Genomic DNA, 18899 nt, shown 5'->3' on the forward strand with positions numbered 1-18899 from the left:
AAATATTAAAAACAATTCTGTTTGTCCAAACATCCAAACCAGATGCTTGAAATATTGCTGCATTTTTATACATTTCATGAAAATGGCGTTTGCTTTCTGGACTTTTCCAGCTTTGGAATGTTTAAGTTGAATATGTTATGCATGTATACTAGTTCCTACGGTCATAAAAAACCTGGAAATATCATGACATTTTATAGTTGTTATTTCCAGGCCGGTGAAGAGATGGAAATGAATGAAATCTTGTAGTGAATATGATTTTTTTATTTTTTTATTCTTGTGCTCCTCTCTAAAATTCTGACTGCTGTCTTGTTAGAAATTATTATTTAAAATATCCGGTTATCAAAAATAACTGGAGAAGTCATGTATAATCTTTGATCAGATATTTAGGAGTCAATTGATCTCATGTTTTAAGAGGAATTCTGTTTGTAGTGGCACAAAAATCTCCAAAACATCCAAACGAAATGCTTCAAATTCAGCAGCGTTTTCAACTAAATTTTATTCTCCAGGAGTATTTGGTATGTTGGCATGTTTAAGTCATGCATGAAGGTAACAGAACACCTGGAAATATCAGGGACATTTTTATAAATGTAATTTCCAGGTCTGAAGAAAAGAATACTAACTTATAGTGAATAAGAATTTTTCTAGTTGTGCTCAGCTCTAAAATCCTATCTTTTTATATCATCTCTGATTGCAGTGTAAATTTAATATCAATATGATATGTCTTTGTAGACATTTTGAATTGCTCTATGTTGTAAACCGAATTAGCTTAACTACAAGTGGGCATGATATCTAATTTATTTAAAGCTACTCTACTCTTTTAGATAGCCTAGATATAAATTAGCCTACAGTGGGTTAGCAGAAGACATTAATTCCCCCCTGTGGTGAAAATCCAGCTTTTAATGTAGTTTATATGTTTATATGTGGTGTTTTTAATATGCTTTAAGACAAACCATGTGTAAATTCATAAGTCGACACTATTGCTGAGTAAAACACGGTTTGAAATCGCTGGTGTTTCAGACGCCACTAGGGTTGCCAACTTCAGAAAAGAAAAATGCGGGACAATCGTGGTTCTTTACAGGAAAATGCGGGACACTCAAAATATTTGTAGGGTATCACACAGTATATGTCAGTTCAGGTTCGTATGTATTTAAAATGTTCTCAGATAAAAACACATTTGTTTTGCTTAACCTATTTATGTACAATTTAATTCTAAAACGAATTTTAGGGTCACACACAAAGTCACATTACACACAAACCATAGCTCAAAATAGAATTTATCTGAAATAGAAAGCTTTTGTAACAGTAGGCCTATACACTACATTTTAAAGAAATTAAAGAAAGTAATAGCATACTTTTCCCTCAGGAAGATTTCATGTTTTCTTGCGTGGCTGGATGTTGGACTCATGATGAACAATAATCATGTTTGAATTCACCAAACTGATTTGCCGAAATCAAAACCCAGCCGGACAGTGAAAGGGATTTGCCGTTAGCGCGAGTCCGGAACCTCCGGATCGAACCAGGAGCGACCAGACAGTAGAGGATTCTGTTCGCAAATCAAACAATAATCTGATATTCGTTATGGTCTGATGCGCGTGAGTGTGGACTGTGATTGGATGATGTGGTCGCGTGATCATTCTCAAGTGTCGTGTTGCTGTTGTATCAGTCAGTGGTTAGATCAGTGTGTAGCAGTCTCTTTAATCGGGACAAGGGAGGTCCCGTGCGGGACAAATAAATTAGACCCAAAATTCGGGACGTCCCGGCTAATTCGGGACAGTTGGCAACCCTAGACGCCACAAACTACCTTGTAAACAATCAGGGGTGTGTTTCCCGTACAAAGACGAAACTCGCTGCTTAACTACCATAGTACGATCCATCGTTGAGGAAATCAACTAGCTAGTCACGAGTCACGACTGTTTCCCAAAACCGTATCGTCGCAAAGTGGTCGTTCAACCACGTTGGTTTATGACGCCACGCACGTGGTGGAGTAATAACTTATTTTAATGAAACTGTTTGAGATCTAATTAATGCTAGATGTTTTGTTATAAATTACGGACATGGCATCTGAGGACTGATTGTCAGTTATTTTGCTTTATTTCCAGATTCAATCGTTATTGCGTACTAGAGCACGTTCGCACATGCGCACTCTTTAATAACAACGCTTTAAATCTCTTGACAAACTCAAAAACGTAAATTACATTTGTATGTATTTTAAATAAAAGATATAGATTGTACTGAAAGTCAGCTTGCTTATTTTGCTCAAGATAAGGATTTATTGAGTCCACATGTCATGCAAACTAGAAACTAGCAAATGCTTCTGACCACCACAGGTCGAGAGCCGTCTTTCCAAACACACAACTTTGCGATGCTGTTTACGAATGTTCGTTAGGACGATGGTTTCGGGAAACACACACTCGTTGAACTGCTGATAACGATGGAATTTACGACCATAGTTGGCTAGGGAAACACACCCTTGATCAACGATCAAGTGGATCTCTGAGCTGCGGTGAGTGAGTGGAGGCGGGGCGCATTTGCATATTCATAGAACCGCGTATATTAAATGAGGCAAGGGTGTCGAGTTACATTCAAGATATTTTAAGGCATTTTTTTTTTTCAAGGAAAAAACGTTCGAAATTGAATAGTCATTTGGTGATCAATGATGAGATTTAAGTGATACAATTATTGAATACAGGTGGACTTAATTATGACTGAAATTATGCTTCACCTTTGCCAAATGTGCCCAAAAACGGTTAATGTTCTTAATCTTTGTCATTGTGTTTCCAGCATCATGGAGGAGAACAACATGGATCAGCCCACGTCTTTATCTCAGCTCTTACGAGAGAGTTATTTATCCGAAGCCAGAGCCCATCACAGACACGGCGAGCCCAGCCTAATCGACGCGCCTCGACTTCTGGTGTACGGGACGGTCAAAGAGAAACCGGATGATTCTGGTGGGAAAGTGGACGCTCAGTTCCCAGACCTTTCTGCCTTCCTGAGCCAAGAAGAACTGGACAAGAGTGTGGATCTGGCCTGCAAAGCGATCAGCAATGATCCACGAGAACATGAGGAGAGATGCCCACAAATGAGCCATTTCTCCAGCAAACCCACTCCAGAACCCAAGGTCGTGTCCGAGAGTCAATCGGTCCAGCCTTCAATCCAAGAAAACACGATTAGGAGCGTCAGAACTTCCAGGGAACCTGCGGCCGATTTCAAAAGACCCCAAAGAAACGCTCCTTATGGCTTGGAAACCCAATCCAAGAAGGAGTTCCTCAACAAGGCAGCCGACTTCATAGAAGAGCTTTCGTCACTGTTCAAGTCCAACAGTTCTAAGCGAGTTCGGCCTCGTACTTGCAAAGCGCACCGGAGCCGATCCCAGAACAAAACCCAACTCGATGGCACTTCGTACTCCATTAATGCTGACGATAGAGAAAGGCCGATTCTGCTTGACCAACAAATGGAGGAGCCGATGGAGAACAATCAAGTCATGGACACAGAGGAGCCCGAAGAACCCGAGGAACCGGAGCCATCGTGTGAAATTGAGTGTGAAGCACCGGCTCTGATACAAGCGGAGGAACCTGTGTGTGAACCTCCACACTTTGTACAGAAACTCAAAAGCAGGGAGGTTCCCGAGGGAAGTAAAGTCCAGTTGGATTGTATCGTCAGAGGACTGCCTGCTCCTGAAGTTCGGTGAGTTTCACTTTTATTGGTGTACGTACAGTAATTAGTGGTCAAATATTACTAATACTATTGCTCAGGCTGAAAGCAGACACATGGAAACTGCAAACACTATTAAAAGAAACGCTTCATACAGGGATCCAATCATTGAATCATTGCTTTGAATTTAGTTTTACTTAAAGGAACACTCCACCGTTTTTTGAAATAGGGCTGATTCACCTTCTTTCCTACATTTAGATAGGTGGGCAAATGCATTTTTGTCTCAGTGCATGGATTGTTTTAGTTTGACAAGGTCGGCGATAGCTTAGCTTAGCTTAATGAATGGAATCCTTTGTTGCCAGCTAGCATGTCCTGAGTAAAAGTGATTAAAAAAAAATTAATTCCTAATTACTTCTTGTGGCCTGCGTTTTCACAACGAGTACAACTAGCGAAGCAGATTAACTCTAGGCGATTTCCTAGGCAGATATTGACTTGGGACTATATTAGGGGGAAGCACAGGCGAAGCACTGCTACTTGGGCGCAGAGATATCACGCAACACATGAAATCCCACGACTTCCGTCAACATACCGGCGTGAATAGTAGCTGGCTATTTTTCCTACAGTAACTTACATGAATGGCGATGAACATGGCTGATTTTATAAGAGTAACTGTTAAATCATAAATCATTTATGAGAGTAAATGAAAAAAAGTAAATCACTTTTACTCAGGACATGCTAGCTGGCAACAAAGGATTCCATTCATTAAACTAAGCTAAGCTCGCGCCGACCCTGTCAAACTAAAACAATGCATGCACTGAGACAAAAATGCATTTGGCCACCTATCTAAATGTAGAAAAGAAAGTGAATAAGCCCTATTTCAAAAAATGGTGGAGTGTTCCTTTAAAGTCCCCCTGTAGTCAATAATTGTATCCCTTAAAACTCATCTTTGAACCCCAAAATCACATTAAACACTTTCCTTCTTCATGCCTTAAAATATCTTGAATGTAATTCGACACCCTCGCCTCATTTAGTATGCGCGGTTCTATGAATATGCAAATGAGCCCCGCCTCCACTCACTCACTCAGCTCAGAGAGCCACTCGTTGACGATCACACGTTGATCTGATTGGTTACAAGGTAGTTTGTGACGTCAGAAACACCAGCGATTTCAAAGTGTGTGTTTGAGACTGTCTTTGGTTCACTGCAGTTTTAAGGAGGAAATACTCAGCAATGGTGTCGACTTATGAATCTACACATGGTTTGTGTTAAAGCAGATTAAAAACACCACATAGACATATAACATATAAACAACATTAAAGGAGAACTCGGTAACTCTAGCGAACTCTACTCACTTCTTTGCTGATTTTCCCTTTTGTTGTCGCATGTTTTCCCCACGAGCTCCCCCTACAGCTGTGGGAGGGTGTATATTTCACAACACGGTCGTAAAAAACTCACTTGCGGCGGCCTCCTCCCCCTCTCTACCGCTGCTCATGTGCGTTTGTTTTGATCGGAGCAATTAATGAAGCATCTGTAAACAGTCCCTTCTTTTCAGACTTTTTTTAAAGTATATTATTTCCGTAATATTTTAAAAGTATGCTAAAGTGTGCTGCTTTTTCACAAAGAAGTCTTGTGAAAGCTGAGCGTATAACATGCAGTCTGAGCTCAGCCTTTCTAATTTTGCCACATTGGAAATATGATGCTATGAGAATGCAGGCGAAATTAATGTCCCACATCTTAGAGCACAGTTAGCCAATGAGTATAAGAGTAAACAAAATATTACATGGGCACATTATATGACAGATATGAGCGATATTTGCAGCAGTGTTTACTATACAGTGATTGTCTTTTCTGTCATGAGTGTCACTTCCTTACAAAATAATGTACTATTGTGGAATCAGATGGATATCAATGCTATATGCTATCATAGTATTTAGTAATATTTTTAATTTTTAGCAATTTTTTTGTGCTTTTATCATTTGATTGTATAAGTAAAAAAAAAAAATTTATATTTAGCTTTAATTTAGTTTTATTTCAGTTTTAGTAATTTTAGTACTTAAACTTATTTTATTTAATTATTTGCATAGGGAAAAAAACTCTTTTTTTTTATATTTAGGTTTCACCTTTTGCATCTAATACTCTTATATTATTTCAATGAAAGAAATAATTTTTAATAGTTTTAGTTTTAGTAAACTAGAGCACTGTTGTACTTTGATATAAACTGGACTATTGATTTCTTTATTCGTAAGTGTGTTTGTCATGAAACATGTTTATGTCTAAGATAATTGCAGAGGAGCAGAAATCAAAAACTTTGACCATTACCTGCTGACTTGAGGCTGGATGAACTTTATAGACTGATCATCTTTCAGTCTCTCATAACTTGTAAAGCCTTAAAGAATCGTATGAGTCAGATTGTGCAAATGTGCTGCTCCAGCCATGATATTCAGCTTGTGCTTCTCTAGAAACTCAAGTCAAGACTCAACTCAGTGCAGGGTGGCCGCGGGTCCTTAAAAAGTCTTAAAATGTCTTAAATAAAGTTTTCCTAATAAAAGGCCTTAAAAAGTATTAAAATGTCTTAAATTCAGATTCGATAGGTCTTAAATATTTCTGGTCACGTTACCGCTAAAATTTCTCCAGTCTGACGGACCTAATGTCCGTCAAATAACCAAGCATCGAATCGCGAGAATGATTCAGATTTTATTACATAAACAGCTATTGATAATGATAATGTAGGCTTTTTCTGGTAACGCTGTTTCATTATTTCAAATGTAGGCGCGTTGCGCGTGGCAAGCGCGCTCATAATGTAAGAGACACCGGCGCGACCACAACATTGCCCAACATCAAATGGCAAACGTAAAATGCAAGCGGAACGAAACTGCTCGTTATTGTGTGGTTGAAGGACCGTTTATCAGTTTGGACCAGTGCAGCGCGAGCCGATCGTGATCATGCGACACTGTTACTACACAGCGCTAATAAGAGATGCAGTAAAGAAAGCATTTTAATTCGCCACAGAACTGACAGAAGTAATATCATCGCTGCGAGATCTAGTGAGACGCATTCATATTTCTCCGTTATTAACGGATCAAACAGCGCTGACGTGGAAACCTGGAAGAAACATTGTGCCATGAATGAACTTGATTGTCCACAGATCAGCAACATTCACCATGGATTTACTGTAGTAACACTAACTGCAACCATGGAAGTTTGGCAGGAATAGTAGGTTATAATGCCTTCAAGTAACACGTCGATTTTATTTTGACATTATGAATACAATTGCTGCCCTCAAATGTTAATCAGAACTAAAATAAACCTTTGTTTATAACTACTACAATATGACATTTCATTTGTTTTATATGCTCCTAAGAAGAGTCAATTATAGCTCTAGAATTGCTCAAAGTAAAAAAAATATATATATCATACTTTATGATGTTAGTTTTAATATAAAAAAGAATAAAAAATTTAAATCAAGGAAATTTCTCTGGAATTTATTTCTTTATGCTGTATCAAAAACGTACCGAACCGAACCATGACACAAGTGTATCGTATCGAACTGAACCGTGAATTTTGTGAACCGTTACAACCCTAATATATACGCATGTAATATAATGTGTATTTCCACCACAGGTTTGGTTTTAAATTTCATTCAAAGTGGCATTAAAAAGGTCTTAAAAAGTCTTAAATTTAACTTGTTCATATCTGTAGACACCCTGTCAGTGTGTGTTGCAGTGTGATGAAAGGTATATGTTATGGTGTAAAAGACTCAATTTATATTACGTTAGTAAATGCAAAAAGATTAAATGCATGATCAATTTATATGAAGTTATGAAATGCAAAAACGTTATATAAATTGATCATGCATTTAACGTTTTTGCATTTAATAATGTAATATAAATTGATCATGCATTTAACATTTTTGCATTTAATAACGTAATATAAATTGATCATGCATTTAATATTTTTGCTTTTAATAACTTCATAAAAATGTATCATGCATTTACGTTTTTGCATTTAATATACAATACATTAGTTACAGTATTTATTCATCTTTGTTTACGTTAGTTAATAAAAAATCCAGCTGTTCATTATTTGTTCATGTTAGTGCATTAACTAACGTTAACAAATACAACATTTAATTTCCATAATGTATTAGTATTGAAATTAACATTAAGTAAGATTAATAAATGCTGGAGAAGTATAGTTCATTCTTAATTCACGTTAACTAAAGTAGTTAACTAATGAAACCTTATTGTAAAGTGTTACCCTATAAATTGATTATACATTTGACTTTTTTGCATTTAATAACATATAAATTGACCATGCATTTTCTATTAGCACAAAGATGTCTTGTGAAAGCTGAAAGATAAATGTTTGCATAGCGGTAGCATGACAAAACCTCTAAGTTCAAGACGTCTGTTAAACACCCTAGTTATGATTTATTTTACTATAATTAATTAATTAATCGAGGAATTTCCATTGCTTATGAAGTTCTTTTCTATACATGATTATACGTTGCTGAAGTTGGTTATCGGTTTGTCATTGATAAAACCTTAGTGTAACATAAGTCAACGCGAGCTTCCCACACTGACAGGTCAAGGAAACCCGTGCTTTTCTGAGTGTGTGTGTGTGTGACAGGTGACGTGTTTCGACAACTGTTCTCAGTCGCGTTACACACGTTCAGCTGACCCAGAGACTGTGATGTCAGAAACATTAGATCATCCCTAAACTCTTACAGAATCCACTGATCAGAAGTAACTTGCCTTTTCAACATGATTCAAAGAGCCATTTTATTTATATCAGTGAATGTTCATCTGACCATCTGTGCAAAGCCTTCATTTTCCTTAACCTTTCTTTGTTTCCAAATGTTCCCTAAGTCACTGAGAAAAAAAAACTTGTAGGATTTACTTGATAAAATACACGTAACAATTTGCAATAACACATTTTAAGTAAAAACTAACCTGTTATTATCAAGTAAAATCTACTCACTGTTAAACTTAACGTTCATTTGTCATTTAATTGAAGTAATTAAGTAAATATTACTTAAATATATGTAATTTATTTCATTTCACATATAGAATAAAGTTACATCTACTTAACTAAGTTTAGTAAATTTAACTAAATTAACTTTTTACTCAAACAATATAACACTGAGTTAAACCACACTTTTAGAGTGTATGCTTTACTTAGAAACATTTAAGTAAATCATACAATAGAAATAGTATAGATTCCATACTGTATCATAATAGAAGTAACATGGCATCCGAACACAGAGACCTCAATACACAATAACGGTAACATTCGATAGATCGTTTTTGAGTATGAATGTGTCATTTTGAGTAGAAAATGAATCCAGATGTCACAAAATGGCAAATTACCAAACCTAACAACAAAAATAATGATAAAGCGTTGTAAATACAGCTGGAAAACAGTGCAAAATCAACCTGATTAATGATTAATGCCCCAGTGCATGATGGGAACACCAGTATTAGAAAAGTTGAGTAGGTTTTTACTTAATTTTAGATTTACGCTTTAATTTCTAAAAGCTTAAAATGAGTACTAATATACGATTTACTTAATGCCTGAACCTTTTTGATGTAGAAATTACATTTGTTTTTTCTGTAGCATTTTCTTCACCACAGGATAATTTTCATCGAGTAAATGTAAAGAAACCCCACATTTTAGATGTTGAAGCAAGCCTAAAAAATGTCAAGTGTTTCTCCTTTTTTTTTCAGTGACTCAAATGTGTGCTAACAGGCTGACAGATCTATTAGTGTGTGTTGTGTTGGTGATTGAATGAGAGGCCGTTCTATGTTTAGCTCTGTATGTTCATGTGTGTCGGTCAGGGATGCTGCCGTCCAGCTTTATCAGGGGTTTCGAGTCCAGAGGGAAAATAGACCCAACAGGTGCAGATCTAGCGCTGGAAGTCTCCCCCCCCCCCCCCGCAGCTCAGGCTTTCAAAGTAGAGTCTTACTCACTGGAAATGATCCTCATTGGCTCTGGGATCCCATTCCAACCCAATACATTTCAGCCATGTCTAGCCCTTGGAATGAATCGCAACTTATCGCTTCAGAAGCGCTTTAAAATTCAGGGAGGAAATTTTTACGAAAACGGGAGAGGAAGCAAATAATTGTTGTGCGGTCACTCTAGGTAAGGCTGTGGTCAAGCTATATTTTTGGATCTGATAATACTCTTTTAACCCATTGATTTCATGCTGAATAAATGCTGATTTGTGTTACAGTGTGGACCTTATTTTGCTGAAGCGTTTGAAAAGAAGGGCTGATTTTTGTGATGAGAAACTGACATATGCCAGAAAGGGTTAACTTCATTAGTAAATGGCTTCAGCTTCACCTCGGCAGCTTGGTATCTAACAGTTGTTAGACAATTAACTGATTTCTGCCATTAAATGACTAAAGAAAGGCTCTGAAAATTCTATTGTATCAATTTCATTGTATTTGATTAAATAAATAATAATGTCTGGTGTCATTAATCCATTTAGTCATTTAGTCAAGTAAATAGCTTTTGCTCATCAACTAAGTTTTTAAGGGTAACTTCCCTAAAAAAGGAAATGTACTATATAAATGTACTATACTAAATGTACTATAATCTACATTGTTAAAAGCGCTATATAAATGAAAATGGCTATTATTTTGATGTTAATTGAGGTAATTGTGACTTATATATTGATATGTTTTTGACCATTTAATGTCCAAAATCTATTCATCATTCAATATTAAGCATTTTAACTGTTAATTGTTTGGAAATTGTGATGGTGACAGACTGAGAAATTAGCTGATATTCGGCTATTTTGAGATTTTATGCATCAGTCAGCAACTGTTAGCTTGAACGATTAACAAAAGTGCTAGTTCCCCTTGTTACCTTGTTAAATCTTGTTATTGGATATTCTCTGTTTTCCCATTTTTGGTTCCCATTTGGTCCCATCTATCGAATATGAAATCTCATATCAATTACATGATATTGTTGAAAAAAGGCGGTTTACCTTTGTTTTGTAAGGCTTGTATTAATGACCTCTGTGGCCTACAGGATAGTGTTTCACTTAGTGTCACTAGCACACTTAAAATAGTGAAGTAATGAGTTAAATATGCATTTAGGAAAATATTTTGTGTTGAAAATGGATGTAAATGAGCTGGACATAATCATTTATAGTCAGAATACAACATAGTTGTGCATGTCACTGTGAGGTCATATAAAACCAGATGCGTTCATACATGATTTGTGTGAATGTTTTAAATTTTCATTAATGTATTGTTATTTGTTGTCGTCCGTGTTTGATGTGTGTTCCTGTTTAAATAACGTTCTGATTGTGTTTTCCAGGTGGTTTTGTGAGGGTAAAGAGTTGGAAAACAGTCCAGATATTCAGATCATCACCAATGGTGAGCGACACTCTCTGATCATAGCCGAGGCGTTTGAAGAAGATACAGGCAGATACTCGTGCTTTGCCTCCAACTTTTACGGCACAGACTCCACCTCAGCAGAAATCTACATTGAGGGTAAGTAAAGTAATCATTGACCATTTCATATGAATGACTAAACAATTGCAGCTGCAGTTTATAGCAGCATCATTTCATTTTCTGATAGGAGCGTCTTCATCGGATTCTGACGGAGAACAACATTTTCAAGCAGAGTGAGTTTCCAGGTTTTCCAACATTGAATCATGTTATAAGAATAACATGTACATATATTTTAGGGGTGTAACGGTACACAGAAGTCATGGTTCGGTACTTACCTCGGTTTTGGAAATGCATATTTCATCACTGGACTGTAGTATGGACTGTAAAATCACTGGACTGTAAAATAATGAAAACATACAGGATGCTGCTTTCTGCCGTCTCGGTTTCCTTTCCGAGAAGTTTGTGGAACGCGTCACAAAAATAAGTCGAAACTCAGCGAAACTGAAACTGCTACTCTTCTGAACTCTTGGTTTGGGTTGATGCATAGATCATCTCTTCTTCTTCTGTCTTTTTTCCTGTTGTGGAGGTTAGCAAACAGCGTTGCATTACCGCACGCCTCCTCCTGGATTGTATTGTGGATTTCCTGTGACTGTATTCGTCATCTGACTGTATGGATCGAACCGTGACATCTGTACTATGACAGTTCGGGACGAATATGTACCGAAATGTACCGTTACACCCCTAATATATATGGGCCCAGTGGTGTAGTCTACGTGATATGCTGGTATACGCCGTATACCCACTAGAAATGGTAGAGGATTTTGAGGATACGTAACATCATCGTTTGTGACGAACTTTCACACTTTTCACACTTTTCACCCCATCTGTGTTGCGAAGCACTGACTTTTGAATCATTTGGGCTTCCATGACCTTTGACCTGGATCTTACGTCACTTAGGTACAACAACACAGTTGCTTGGCGGTCATTCTCGGCGGAAGTTTGACATTTTCAGCGCTCACGTTTTCGCTCGTAACTTCATGAAACATGCTCCGATCGTGGAAAATGGCACATCATAGGTTATAACAGATCTCACTATTAAAATGAGTCCAAAATCAACATAATCCATTGCATCAATCACGAGAATATTCCTCATGGAGTTACGACACACTCCACAGGTGCTAACTAAAAACAAATGTAGCTTTCACGTGGCGTTTTCACTTGTAAGTTCATGAAACATGCACAGATCATGGAAAATAGCACATCATTACTTACAATGGGTGCTCTCGATTTAAATTAGTCTAAAATCAACATAATCCATTGCGTCGATCATGAGATATTACTCAGGGAGGAACAGTTTTAAAAATACCCATACCCAAATAGCCCATACCCTCAAGGGCTAAACAAAAAGGCTAGATTGGTTCCAAATGCTGTTTCTTTTGATTACTTTATGCTATCACCACAAAATTTGATCCAGATGCAGCTCACATGTAGGGAAACTTCATTGTACCTTATTTCTTTCTTGAGTTATAAGGAAGGAATAAGAAAGATATATAAAATTATTATTATTATTATATATATATCTTTTACCAGCAGTTTCTCAGTACGAAAATGTTCAATTGTAATGATTTTTTGTTGGTTTAAAAAAAAAGTTTTCTAACACAGTATACTCACTAAAAAAACTAGACTACACCACTGTCTGGACTCCTTCCACTGCCTTCATGGACCCCAAGGGACCTGTTTGAAAACACATGAACATACTTTTTTTCAGACTTCATAATAGATCTCCTCAGCCCAAGCCTGCTGAGATCTCGGTTGAGTCCAGCACATCTGCTGAAGACACAACTCCTACTGTAACAACCACCTGCGCTGAGCCAGCACAACCTTCAGACGCAAGAGCAGTGCAACTGACCGCTGACTTTCCATCTGAAGAAGAAGATACAGAACTTCTGAGTACCAAGGTCGTCAGCACTGAAATACCTGTACTAGAACAAACCATACCTGTACTAGAACCAATTGTACCTGTAGTAGAACAAGCCATACCTGTACTAGACCCAACCGTACCTGTACTAGAACAAACCATACCTGTTCTAGAACCACTAGTGCCAATATCTGAGGTGGAACCAACTCCACTTTCTCCAACCCTCACCATAACACCACCATCACTTCAATCAAGCCAAAATATCTCTGATATACTGTTAACGTCTCAACAGAGCATTCCTGAGGTACGAAAAACACAGCAAATCTACAGTTTTGATTATACCCACTTATGCATGTGTTTCTCTTACATTATACATGATCTTTTTCAGAATCTAAATGGCAGCAGTAGTTATCTTCAAAACTTCGATGTAAGGCCAATAATGGCAGCTCCTGTTTTTACAAAGGTAGAGCAAACACAACTCTTATTTTATTTCTAACCTTGTTATGACTTAGGACTTAGGATTGTTGCATGTCAGACAATGAAACAGTCCAATGCAAGCCATTTCTAGAAATATAATAGAAACTTAGTGGTGACCTCGTTTGACTAGCAATGCCCTTGTAACCCCGCAGAACACCAATTAAAATGCAGTAGCAGTCATTGTGGTAGTTTTGCATTAGTGAACACCTCTAACATTATTTTCAGAATATATAAAAATGTAGTTTTTACATGCTTTCCATTCCAGTGTCATTGAACACCATTGTCTATTTTGGTGCAGAACCTTCAGGATGTCCTGGCTCTGGAGAGTCAGCTGGTAGTGCTGGAGTGCCGAGTAAAAGGCATTCCCTCCCCCAAAGTGGACTGGTACAGAGAGGGAACACTTATTGAAGATTCTCCAGACTTCAGGATCCTCCAGAAGAGTATGTCTAATTTTAGTATGCATACATTAAGATTATGTGGTTGGACCTATCCTCGAAAATCTTTGTCTCTTGTAAAAGAAAATCTCTCAGTGCATGAATTGTTCTACTTACAATTGGCTTCTGATAATCCACACATTCTGCTTTTTTTTCATCCAGAACCAAGATCTATGGCTGAATCTGGTAGGTGGCTATGATTACAGCTGCTTTGTCAAGATAATTATTTCATGGCACTAACCACCTAACAGTCTACCATTTCTCTATTTGGTGTGGACTTCAGAGGAGATATGTACGTTGGTTATTGCGGAGGTCTTTCCAGAGGATTCTGGAACATTTACTTGCACAGCCAGCAATAAATATGGCACAGTTTCCAGTATCGCTGTGTTGAGAGTGAAAGGTAAATTTGTGTGGAATTGATTATTGGGTCAGTTTTTCCAACGTAAAACTGCTTAGACTGCTTAAAAAACGGCTTACATCTCACGTCTAATTCTGAAAAATATTTTTTGTCTGCATAAATAGGACACAATAATAACAACACCAAACCCACAAAAACAAGCACTTTAACCGTGGAATCCTCCCCACCAAAGGTTCAAGCAACAGACCTGATATCAACAACTTTGAAGCGCAAGCCAGATGTTCCTCTGGTAAACAACAAGGTTCACTCAAGTATGATTTGTCTCGACCCTTTAAGCTCTGGCTTTAAGCAGTCAGACCCTCTGGACTCCCTAAACCCTAGTACGTTTCGCCATGAGCTCAGTACTAGCCTGCCTAGTCTAAACCCTCTCAGCATTGGAAAATACAGCTCAGATACTTTCAGGAGTAGTTTACCTCAGCTAGACCCACTCAGCTTCAATGCTTCTTCACTGAACTCTGATTCGAACCATAAGTCTGTCAACTCTAGCACTACACACTTCGATTCAGGAGGGTCTGGTTTTAAGCCTTCCACAGAAGTGAACCAAAGTCCATCCAACGGATTAGCCTCTGGCATCACTCTGGACTTGGATGCCTGGGTTGAACCATCACCAAATGGTTCAAAATCTTCTGTTCAAGATCAACCACCTGTTAAACCCCTACCGGATCCCCCAACTTCTTGCCTCAAGACAAGACCCGAGGGTGTGTTAGGGAATCACAATGAACCCCGCTCTACTTCTCGAGCAGGTCTCCGCGTAACCTTTAAACTCCCGGAGGATGAAGAAGAAGAAGAGAAAGAAATGTCATCCAAAGAACCCCCACCGGTGTTGGCTAAACCAAAATTGTAAGTACCAACTTCAGAATGTTGCAAGACAACATTTTAGGACCTTCTGAACTAGATTCAATGCATTTGTTTTCTCCTTCTTTTCTCTTATCTTAGAGACCCAGTGCAGCTTCAGATCCTCCACAATCAGGTGCTTTTGGAACAGCTGCAGGATAACGTCTCCCCAAGCCAAGAGTTACCACATTTAGATGGGACAAATTGTGAGCCACCACCTGTCAAGCCAACTCCTTCTGCAAATCCAGTGCCATCTCCACTCCGACTACCTCTCGTTATTCCCTCTGGTCCAGTTACACAGCTGATCCCTGCATCCATCCCTGCAGCACCTGCACTGCCTACTCCCATATTAAAAGCTGCTCCTGTATCCCAATTGAGCATGCCTTTAACCAATTCCATGCCCTTGCCTCAACTTACTCCATCAGCCACAACCTTACACACCCACCCTTCAACCCCTCAACAAAATCTGGTTCCCACTACTTTGTTAAATACTGTTCCACCAAATATGGTTCCTTCTACCTTAATACTCCAAACAAATGCGGTGCCTGTCTCACCCAATGTGGCTCCTATGCCAAGTGTGATACCAATAATCCCAACTGGAGCTCCCAACATCCCTATGCCTCAATCAAATGTGGGACATTCAATGCCTTTTCCTCAAATTATCATGGCTCCATCCATCCAACCAAACCCTAACTACGTGACCAATAAGCCACCCATTACTCCTTCCAGTCATATATCACAAATGAACATGAATCCAACCTTCCAGATGAACTCTTTTCCCAATAGTGACATGTGTGTTCCCAAAACACAAGCATTGATGACCCCTAATGCAGCAGTGGTGAACAACACTGCACCAAAGTTAAACACCACCTCAATTACTCATCCCAGCATGGCTCCACAAGACACACGTTCTCAAAATGTGTCCTATCCAGCCCTGAGTATCATCACCTCACCGCATCTGGTGAGAAATCCACCTGTGCCCATCCCGAGTCCAATGTCTCCACCTCAACTGAACAACACCCCCCAGCCTCCACTTCCCGGGATTTTTCCGATCTCCGCCCAGAGCTTCAGCTACACCAGGCCAAAGGAGTTCATCGCAGCTCAGACGCTCTCTCCTATCAGTCTTTCTCCATCTCAGTCTCCTGTTCCAATGCTACACGAATTAGCTGCTCAGATATTACCCAAGTCGACGCGGGAGATCACGTCGCCCGTCAACCAGTTTGCTCCGTCCCCAAGAAAGTTCCCAACAAGAGTTCTGGAGTCTCCGAGAAGCCCCCCATATGTGTCCTCGCCGCCTCTGTTGCCTCCTGGCCTGGTGAATTCAGTGTTTTCTTTTCGAACTCATTCTCCACCACAAGCTTCTTCACCAACGTCTAGCAGCTCCAGCCCCAGCCCCATCCAGAATCCAGTGGCGTTCCTTAGTTCTGTCCTTCCTTCGCTGCCAACATCTCCTCCGACCAATGCAATGGGCCTGCCTAAAAGGGCCCCACTTGGGTAAGCAAACTCCAACACAACATTAACTATTTCCCTGCCATTGACAGAAATGTCTGGCTTTCTGTGTTTTCACCGTTAAGCAGTAGGGGGTGCTATTACACATCTACTAAAAGAGTATTTCAGTCGGCATTTCATTCTGTAACATTAGGCAATTTTGATTTATATGCTCTTTATTGTTGATGATTTCATAATTTTACATATTATGCATCTGCTTACATATGCTATTGCTTGTTTCTGCTGCTTCGTCTGTGTTTTGATCGGGAGATTAATTTCATTTAAAGGAATCATTTCATTTAAAGGAATTAAAATGTCACTGAATCTCCTGATCAAAACACAGGCAAAGAAGAAGCAGAACCAAGCAATAGCATATGTAAGCAGGTGTACATTAAACGGCATTTAAATCAAAACTGCCTAATGTTACAGAATGAAATGTCGACCCAGGACGAGCTACAGGACTGTGAAGCTTTGAAAGTGTTGATGGACTCGATCCACTCCATCTGTGTTTTAATCATCGTTCTGGATCCGATCCGGGTGTAGTCTTTAACAAAAATGCGTTTTTCTCAGTTTTTTTGCTCAAAATGTTGCTTTTTTATGAAACTTCCCAAGTGTTGATAAAAAAAAATGCATTAAGCAAGAATAAAACCATCTTTTTTTGTTTAAAAGCAGAGGTCTGCTCTTTCTTTTGATATATTGCATAATACATTTTGACAAATATTGTGAAAATGATCAAAAATGCTGGCAGCGGCTGGCAACTTAAATAAAAAATGCAGGCAGGGAAAGAGTTAAAATATCATAATATGGTTTAAAGATCACACTTTCTCTTAAAGGGATAGTTCACGTACAAATGTTAATTGTTTACTCGTCCATTTACATTTACTCGTCCTTGAAACCCATTTGAATTTCTGTGTTCTGTGCAACAAAAGGTGGATTTATTTTTGTAGAATATCCTGGCATGAAAGTGAGTTGAGAACTGATGCTCTCGATCTTCAGAAAGGACGAAAAAGCACCACAAAACTATTATAAAAGTGTATTATATTCCATAATCTTTTGAAACCTAATCTATAGATAGCACTCCAGTTGCCTGTTAATTGCTGTGACTAGATCAGTAAGTCAGTAAGTTTAAATCAAGAAGCAGATCTGTGAACAAATGAACTGAATCAACTGATTCATTGAAAAGATTTGACTCATAACTGATTTGTTCATAACTGTTTCTCTTATAAACTTTCACAAAAGTTCAGAGAAGAGTGCATGTCAAGGTTCCATACTTTTATGTTTGTTTTATGTCATTTTTGAGCTTAACAAGCCCTCAGCACCCTTTCATTTTCACTATATTGAAAAGAGAGACCACTCAGTCCACAATATTCTTCAAAAATTCCCCTTATTGTGTTTCATTGAAGAAAGACAGTCAATGGGGAGTTTTCGTTTTTGGGAGAACTGTTCCTTTAATGTGATTTACCCAAGTAATTCACTCCAATCAGCCAGTGAGATTTAAGGGTTAAAGTTAACCTTTTTAATAAACCTTTTCCCTGTGATTTTAAGGGCAGGTTATGGTTAGGGTTTGCTGTATCTTCTTGTGTTTCTTACCTCAGTCTCGTTGTGTTACTCCATGTCCAGGCCTCAAAGTTCACTGAAGAAGAATCAAAGAGTTTCCAGACTCATGTCCGATAGTGACCTCCGTGAAAGCAGGGAAACACTCTTACAAGATATTGAGAAGAAGTTGCGATTTAAAGATGAACCACTTCATTTTGGACAACAGGTACAACGTGTCATAAATATTACAATTGTTTGACTAGTGTATAGTAGAAATAGTAGGCAATGCCTTTTACAGGGTTGACAGACTCAGGGTTGCTCATCTGCTTTAGTTTAGATTGAGTTATGATGAGTTTCTTTATGTGACACACATTTATAATCTTGGTTTGTATGTAATAGTGTTTGTGTGGGCTTAGAGACGGTGGAGACGGAATAAGGAAGAAAAATATCCTCATAGATAACATGGCATAATTATACTATATTACAAGTACCACAGTTAGATCAGTCTCTACTCTCAAATAAATCTTTGCTACCCTTCATGTCAAAATAGCTAGCACTTCTTAATTATACTAGCAAAAACATGCTAATTTTCTCTCTCTTGTGCAGCTATAGAGAGAGAGAGAGAGACTGAAATACTGTAAATATTTAGTTGTTCTATAAAGGTCTTTAAAAAAAATTATTTAGGACTTAAAGTTAAAAGTTGTTTAATATCAACATGAATTGGAAATGCTGTTTCACATAG

The 18899-nt window shown here is 38.2% G+C and overlaps 1 protein-coding gene across 1 annotated transcript in view; it reads left to right on the forward strand.

The window, feature by feature from the left end:
* The window catches only part of mypn (myopalladin), a 29956-nt gene that overhangs the window by 1757 nt on the left and 9300 nt on the right, over nt 1–18899 (forward strand). The window contains exons 2-12 of the mRNA XM_084392050.1: nt 2782–3684; nt 10976–11151; nt 11240–11285; nt 12821–13274; nt 13359–13433; nt 13746–13887; nt 14044–14067; nt 14165–14281; nt 14404–15139; nt 15236–16627; nt 18242–18383. Coding sequence (XP_084248176.1) covers nt 2786–3684; nt 10976–11151; nt 11240–11285; nt 12821–13274; nt 13359–13433; nt 13746–13887; nt 14044–14067; nt 14165–14281; nt 14404–15139; nt 15236–16627; nt 18242–18383 — 4203 coding nt within the window. The 5' untranslated portion in view covers nt 2782–2785. The remainder of the gene's footprint in view (nt 1–2781; nt 3685–10975; nt 11152–11239; nt 11286–12820; nt 13275–13358; nt 13434–13745; nt 13888–14043; nt 14068–14164; nt 14282–14403; nt 15140–15235; nt 16628–18241; nt 18384–18899) is intronic.

The sequence above is a fragment of the Rutilus rutilus genome (assembly GCF_951802725.1).
Source record: "Rutilus rutilus genome assembly, chromosome: 20".
Taxonomy (NCBI): domain Eukaryota; kingdom Metazoa; phylum Chordata; class Actinopteri; order Cypriniformes; family Leuciscidae; genus Rutilus; species Rutilus rutilus.